This window comes from Euprymna scolopes, chromosome 25, assembly GCF_053919585.1.
Source record: "Euprymna scolopes isolate OS-2025 chromosome 25, ASM5391958v1, whole genome shotgun sequence".
In the NCBI taxonomy this organism is placed as follows: domain Eukaryota; kingdom Metazoa; phylum Mollusca; class Cephalopoda; order Sepiida; family Sepiolidae; genus Euprymna; species Euprymna scolopes.
The window spans coordinates 75,185,302-75,192,801 of NC_136506.1; the positions used below are offsets into that span (position 1 = coordinate 75,185,302).

The 7,500-nt window shown below is 31.5% G+C and overlaps 1 protein-coding gene across 3 annotated transcripts in view; it reads left to right on the forward strand.

Annotated features, from left to right (window-relative positions):
* The window catches only part of LOC145247441 (uncharacterized), a 27,288-nt gene that overhangs the window by 727 nt on the left and 19,061 nt on the right, over nt 1-7,500 (forward strand). For 2 of the 3 annotated variants that reach the window (XM_080109207.1, XM_080109208.1), the window contains exon 2: nt 57-284. In XM_080109207.1, coding sequence (XP_079965333.1) covers nt 77-284 — 208 coding nt within the window. In that variant the 5' untranslated portion in view covers nt 57-76. Of the gene's footprint in view, nt 285-7,500 lie in introns of all 3 variants that reach the window. The other variant, XM_080109209.1, reaches the window with a different exon arrangement.

The window sequence follows — 7,500 nt, forward strand, 5'->3', positions numbered from 1 at the left end:
GAATTATTTGAGTGTTGGAAAGGGTTTCCTCTGTAGTTTTTGTTTATTTTTCCCAGTGACCATTTTCCCGTCGACGATGTTAGTTAGTCCAATGGAAACAGCCGCTGCTCACCTTGGATTTCCAACTCGATCAAAACGAGTGAAGATGGAACCCGGAAACAATAACAACCAAAAACATTACGATTCCACTGGTTCTGGCCGAAAAACTCTTGAACTCCAAGGGGTCATAGACGTCCTTAAGGAATATGACGATTACGAAGGTGGGATCAACTGTAGTATATGTGGTGAGTAATAATCTTAAAACTATTTACATGTAACACACACACACACACACACACACACACACACACACACACACACACACAAGATTATTTAAAAATATTTTCAATTTTACTGTTTTTATTATATTAACCAATCGCACTTTATTAAAAAATTCATTATTTAACCATTACCTTTTTTAATACTATTAATAAAAAGTTCAAACATAGTTTTGAAAAGTGCAAAGTGCAAAGATACAAAAAAAATGTATTTCGTCAATTTCCAACTTAAATTTAATTTAGTCTGTATTTTTGTAGACAGATACCCTCAATTACCCCTTCTACACACCAAAAAAAAAAAAAAAACTTCTACTTTTTTAGGCGATTATTGTGTGAAAAACTTGGTGAAAAGGAAGACTATATTTTAGAATTTAGAGAGGGGATCAGTTTTGTATATCAATTTAATGCAAAATGATCTCCCATTTTAGGGGCATTCCAACGTTCTAGGAAGTGTGTATTTTTTGGCAGGAGAGGAGACTCTACGCGTCTATTAACGATCTTGCCAGTGAGGTTTTTTTTTCTTTTTGTTGTTGTTTTTTTTTTTTTTTTTTTTTTAGTTAACTGCCCTAAAAAGTTAAAATATCCCGGAAATGTAGGATCATTTTACGTTACAATAATAATCCGTCACACTAATTTCTAAAATATTTTTTGTGTTTGTTTGTTCTTTTTCATCTCTCCGCCAAGTTTTTTTTTTTTAGTGTTAACACGTAATCGCCTAGAAAAGGTAGAATGTAGAATGGGGGTGGGAGTAGTTGAAGGTATTAATCTACCAATTTTCCATTTATTCATCCAAGTCTGTTTTTATTTCTCAGAATATGTTTGTTCTTAAAAAAATAATAATAGTAAATTTAATCTACTTTCTATTTAGTTCATTTCAAACTAAATTACCAATTATTAATTAAATAAAATTCGCAAATATGCCCTCCGCAGGGGTTGGTGATAATTTTTTGTTTTGGAACATATCGATCAGGTCACAGTTTTTTTGTTTTGTTTTTTTTTTTTTGTTTTTTTCCTCCTTGTTTGGATACAAAGAAATCTAGAATAAGCACGGTTTTCTTTTGCTAAGTTAGTTAAGTTATTTTAATTTTAACTTAATTTTTTAAAAATTTGTTTTAGTTATTGATTTTAAGTTATGATTTATTTCTTTTTCATCGTTTAAACATTAAACAAACAAAAAAATCATTTTTTAATTCGATTTAGACGAAGAAATTGCGTCGTATTTTCTATTTTTTTTTTTTTTACTGAAGCTTAATTAAGTTTGTAAAAATAAAAATTAACCATTACGTATTGTTTATTTTTTTTAATTCAACTTATTTCTGAGAATTAATTTCGTTTTCTTTATTCAAAATAAATAAAAAAATTATTTTACTTTCATTTTAAATATGTTTTTGTTTTACTTTTATAGTGATTTATTTTTCTTACTTAAGTTCAAACTATTAAAACAACATTCTTATTAAGTTAATATATTTTTTATGATAATTAGTTTTTAAATCTTCAATTAATCTTATTTAATTGCTTAATCTCCTTGTAAGAAAAAATCCCTTTTTTCGTTGAAAACAAAATCAATTTTTTTTTTCAATTATTAGTTTAAGTTTTAGGAATTGTTTTTTTTTTTTGTTGTTGTTTATTTATTAGTATTATTATTATTATTGTTAATTTTATTTAACTCTCAATAGTTTGGTTGTTTGTATTTTTAATTCCTTTATTCAATCGAAACTTGTTTTCCAACAAGACCCTAAATTAGTAAATATAAATACGAGCTGCGATGAATGGTTTGCTCTCATTCACAAAAATGGTAACTTGCCATAAATGGGTCAGCTCATGAATATTCATGAGATCATTGATGAAATGTATACGCGTGTGAGGGAGAGGGGGTGGTCTTATGAATATTAAGCGAATCGATTTTGGTAAGGCGCGTGATAGGAATTTTTTTGTTTGTTTTTTGTTTTGTTTGTAGATACGTCGAAAAAATATTTAGAGTTTATTTAAAGTATTTGATCAATTAAAAAAAATATTTTAAGACTTTTTTAAAAGACCTTCCATCGGATCGAATCTGTTTCGCGTACTTTTGGTCGATTTTATTTTGATTTCTTTGACAATTTTTTTTTTCGTGCTATTCAGGCACAAGTCATGCGCTTACACACTCACTCACTCTTATGTTGACTTTTAATAAAAGTCGAACTTGGTTTAAGTACGAACATTTTTTTTTTTTTTTTTTAAGAATAAAAAGATATTTCTGATTTTTTTTATATAAGGATTGACAATTTTACGGGATTATTTGAGCTACTATTCTCATCTTGATTGCTAAGCATATTCACAACTCTTCGGCTGATGTAACCTCCGACCTTCCAGGTGTATCTTTTCGAACCTAGTAGCCTTTTGTCAGACTTGGGAACCCGTATGCAATTTTAAACTAAAGCTTTTATTCAATTAACAACGGTTGATCGCTCTAATTCCGTCAACCAATCGGATAAAAAGGTACTTATGCAGAATATTGACCGCGCTGAAAAAAAATAACGGTATTATTTAGAAACCCATTTTTAACATGGAGAAGGGAGACGTTTTGTAATGATTCTGTACTGCCACCTAATAGTTTTAAAAAACAGAAGATACTGTAAAACTTAAATTAAATTTAAAAATCATACACACAAAAACAGCACAGTCCGTATTCAGCATCAGTAACGATAAAAGTGTTAATTTATGTTATTATCGCCTATAGTAAGGATTGAACCTTCAACCCCTTTCCTCAAAAGATTGTTACTTAGACCTATTGGTTACAACGCTGTTAACCGTGATGCCATTGTCGCACATAGACAATCAAGTCCCTTGGATTAAATAAAGGGTTCAGTTAGCGATTCCGTACAGGGCCTCAAGTTATAAAAAGGTGAACGCAAAGAAAGTTGGGGTTGCATATGTTGAAACGTGAATATAACAATGGAGATGACAATTTAGCCAGAATGATATTAAAAAAAAAGAAAAAAAGAAAAAAAGTGCTTTTTAAATCAATTAAACTGTTTGGTATAAACTGTGGCGTAGAAATTGTTTGTTTTCGAATAATCGATTAAAAAAAAAAAAAAATCGACTGTGCACGTGCTCCATCGTCGCCATGGTCGTGATTGATTGGAATCAGCTGGTTCCAGCATCCATTTCTTCGAATGTTTATATTTTTGCGAATTAGTGACTTCGCCAATGATTTTATTTTTGATAACAATAAGAAATATCTGTATTTATACGTGGCGTTGCCGTTGCCCTCGGTCCAAAAAAAAAAAAAAAAAAAAAGAAGACATATTTACATTTTATTTATTTATTCTTATTACTAATAAGATTTTTACAAAAATCGTTTGTTCTTTTTATTTTGATTACAAATAATCGATTAATAAAAATAGTAACTTATTGTAAATATGTGTACATATTCAAAGTTTAATATTAACGAGAAAAACGCATTTTTTTGTTTGATTCTTTTATTAATGCTGGCTAACCATATATATCCAACGTTGTCCGGGAATCTTTCTACTTTCACTTTCGTTTCTTCTTCTTTTTCTTCTTCTTCTTTTAATTTATTTATTATAAATTTACTTATAAATTAATTCAATTTATTAAATTGCTAACTAATTTTATTAAGTTAATGTTGTTTAAATATAAAATGTTTAATTTCATTATTTATTACACATTCAAATAAAAAGCCTCAAGCAACCTTCAATCTTTTATCTTTTTAATACATAAGGAATTACTAAACATTTTAAAGACAGTTTAAAGGCTTCCAAATTCCTTAGGGTCACAGAGTTTTTTTGTTTTTTTTTTACTTCTGATAAATATGAATTCGACTTTTTTTTTTTTAGGTAGGATTTTCAAGTTAAATTCAATTTTGACGGTATTTTTTGGTTAATTAAATCGCTAGTGAAAGTACAGAATAATTACAAAACGCCCTCTCTGTTAATAATGTATTTCTAAATAATAACGTTATTATTTCAGCACGATCCGTATTATGCATAAGTACCTTTTTTGTCAACTTAACAAAATATTAAAATGGCTGATTTGTTTACGAATAAACCTAAATGTATTTTTTAGTAAATCAAATTTCGTAAGTATTTTTAATAGAATTTTATGAAGAACGTTTTGTTGATTTCAATAAATAATTGACTAATTATCAAATAATAATGTAAGTTACGCAGAAGCGAGAAACACACACGAACATTGGTCATAGGATTTTATAATAAAATTTAAAATAGCGATAAGTTTATATATCTGTTCTGATACTACACTTCATTTTTTCTATTTTAAGTTAGTGAACGAGAAATTTTCCTAGTTCGAGACAATTTACATTTTTGCCCCAATCCAGGATGCTCCTGGGTGGGTGGGGGATTTTCCAATTCATATAAAGAAAAGAAAAAATGAATTACTATCTTTTAAAATCCATGGATGAAGAATTGTTCCTTATTTGAATTTATAATTTGTTCAATTTTTATTTTCATCACCAAATGTTCTTGTTTTGTAAGTACTCTCTCTAGTATATTGAGTTTTTTATTATCTTGATAGGTCCCAATTTTAAGATAATATTTCATTTTTGTAATTTTATTTGTGTATAAAAATGATTGTTAATATGTACTTCAAAAACTTATGTATGTATGTGTGTAAAATATACATGTTTATATCTTTTCTCTATTTATTTCTTAATATGTAGGGATACAAAATGTAAAAAATCTTTTTTTTTTTTTCGAACATTTCTTTGACCTTCTGAAGTTTACATACATACATACATACATACATACATACATACATACATACTAATGTTGAGATGATTAATCGGAATCAGAATCGGAAATCGGAAAAATCGGAGCTTGTTGGGATATTGGAATCGGAAAAATTTGAGCCTATTTTCCAATGCCAAAAACGATTCCTTAAATTAGCTTTTATTATTTGATTTTGGTTTAAGAAACATTTTCCACTGCTTGTAGTGATAATAAAATAATAAATATTTATTGATTTAAACTTCCAATAAAACTAAAATCTCTAGATCACCCCCTCACAAGTGTGTTTTACTTTTGAGAAAATATAGATACGTTTAAGATGTGTTTTCACAGTAATCGAAACAATATAAAACTTTTATGATTAAATATTTAAAGATTAATAAAGAAATAATTGTATCGGAATCAGGAAAAATATTCGAATCGTCCCATTACTAATACATACATACATACATGATGGCAGCAAACTCGTTCTCGAATATTGTCATTACTTAATACATCTCTGGCTCAAATGAGGCAGACATGAGCGCCACTTGCAGCACGTGCAGGACGGCACTTCTATGAACCTTCTACAGTCCTGCACATCTGCCGATGACCGGGTCCAGGCTGTGGTGCTCTGAACATCTGCCAGACCAGACCTTGGATGTTCCAGAGCCTTTATTTCCATTGACGCCCATATCCGCATCAGTCCTCATTGAGTTTGCCGTTTTAAGCCATAGCCAGCCTTTTTGTTATCGAGATACACACTGATGGTAAAATGTGTATTCCATTGCATATCAAGCAATGCCTGTGCTGGAAGCTTTTTATAGTGAAGAAAGACTTTGAACTGAGACAGTCCCACTCTCTGAACAACTGCCACATTGAACCAAAAAGAAGAGCAAGTCAACATCATTGGATGCAGCAGTTGCCACAGGTTTTATATCAGGGTTTTCCTTCTCCTAGAGAGGTTGCCTTCACCATAGCTTACGGAGCCCTCTTCACCCATCATGCCATTTGATCCATGACTGGGGCTTAGATTGCTGGGCACCAGAGCATATTCCACCATACATACATACATGCATGCATACATTTATTTATTACATTTAAAGATCTTGGAGACTGTTCACGTTCGATTGAGAAGGCCTTCTCTCTGTAAACAGAGGGAATGCCTCTTGGGTTTGAGCGTGATTAATCTCTAGCATCTTCGAGTAATATAATGTTGCTTTATTTTAATCGTTTTCTCACAATTTTTGTCCCCCCCCCCCCTCCGCCCCCACCACACATAATGGAATGCAACGCAATTTTATGCTAAATTCTACATATTTTCGATTCCCCTCTTTTAAAAAAAAACAAAAAACAAAAAAAAAAAGCAATACAGCTTTGAGAAAGCGAGGACGAAACCGATCAGCTGATCCCCCCCTTTTTTCTCTTCTCTTCTTCGCCTCTTTTACTTTAGTTTAAAACGCTTTTAATCATGAATTATAAACAGTCTTCCCTTCATGATTGCACTATTTAAATTCTGTATCCGCCCAAAGATGATGATGATGATGATGATGATGATGATGATGATGATTGCAACGTCTTGTCAGACGAGTGCCACTCCCTCAGACACTTAAAAGTCCATGAGCCCAAAAATGACTTCCATCGCCACAGGACACGCCTGAGGGAGTATCTATACACAGATGATGTTACAGAGTCTTAGCTTTGTACGACAGCTAATTCTCTCTCTCTCTCGGTTCAAAATGTTGAGATCCAGCAACAAGCAAGAGCAAGATAGCCAGCAAGAAGTTAAACTGCAGACCAGCTTAATGCGGTTACTGGTCTCCCGTTTTATGGTTTTTTAAATCAGAGATTTGCTTCTCCTAGAAAGGTTGCCTTCACCACAGCTTACAGGAGCCCTCTCCACCCCAACACACACATGCATACACACAAATACACACAGTGCTAGTTGGCCGTTGACCCCGAAAAAGGGTTCATTCGCCCTTTGAAAGGTCTTGTTTTTAATCTTTCAGGGAGACTAGCCCCCCTCCTCACCAAACAAGTCTGGTGGGGGAACCAGTTTAGTCGCTGGTGACCCGACCATGAGGCAGGTAGTACTGGGTTATATGGTACCTGTAGCATATGACATGACTTGACATATAAGAATCATGATACATTCATGTATACATGTCCGTGTGTGTGTGTGTGTGTGTGTGTGTGTGTGTGTGTGTGTGTGTGTGTGTGTGTGTGTGTGTGCGTGCATATATATATATATATATATATATATATATATATATATATATACACTTCAGAATAATGTAATGCAGTAGATCTATTAGTACGGAAATCCAGTGATTATTGGTCTTACAAAATATTATTGGCTGGAATATTTTATAAAGACAATCCCATCTAAATAAAAATTGCTCACTATACAAGATAGAGCAAATAAATCATAATTTAGTAATTTAAATTTTATGACG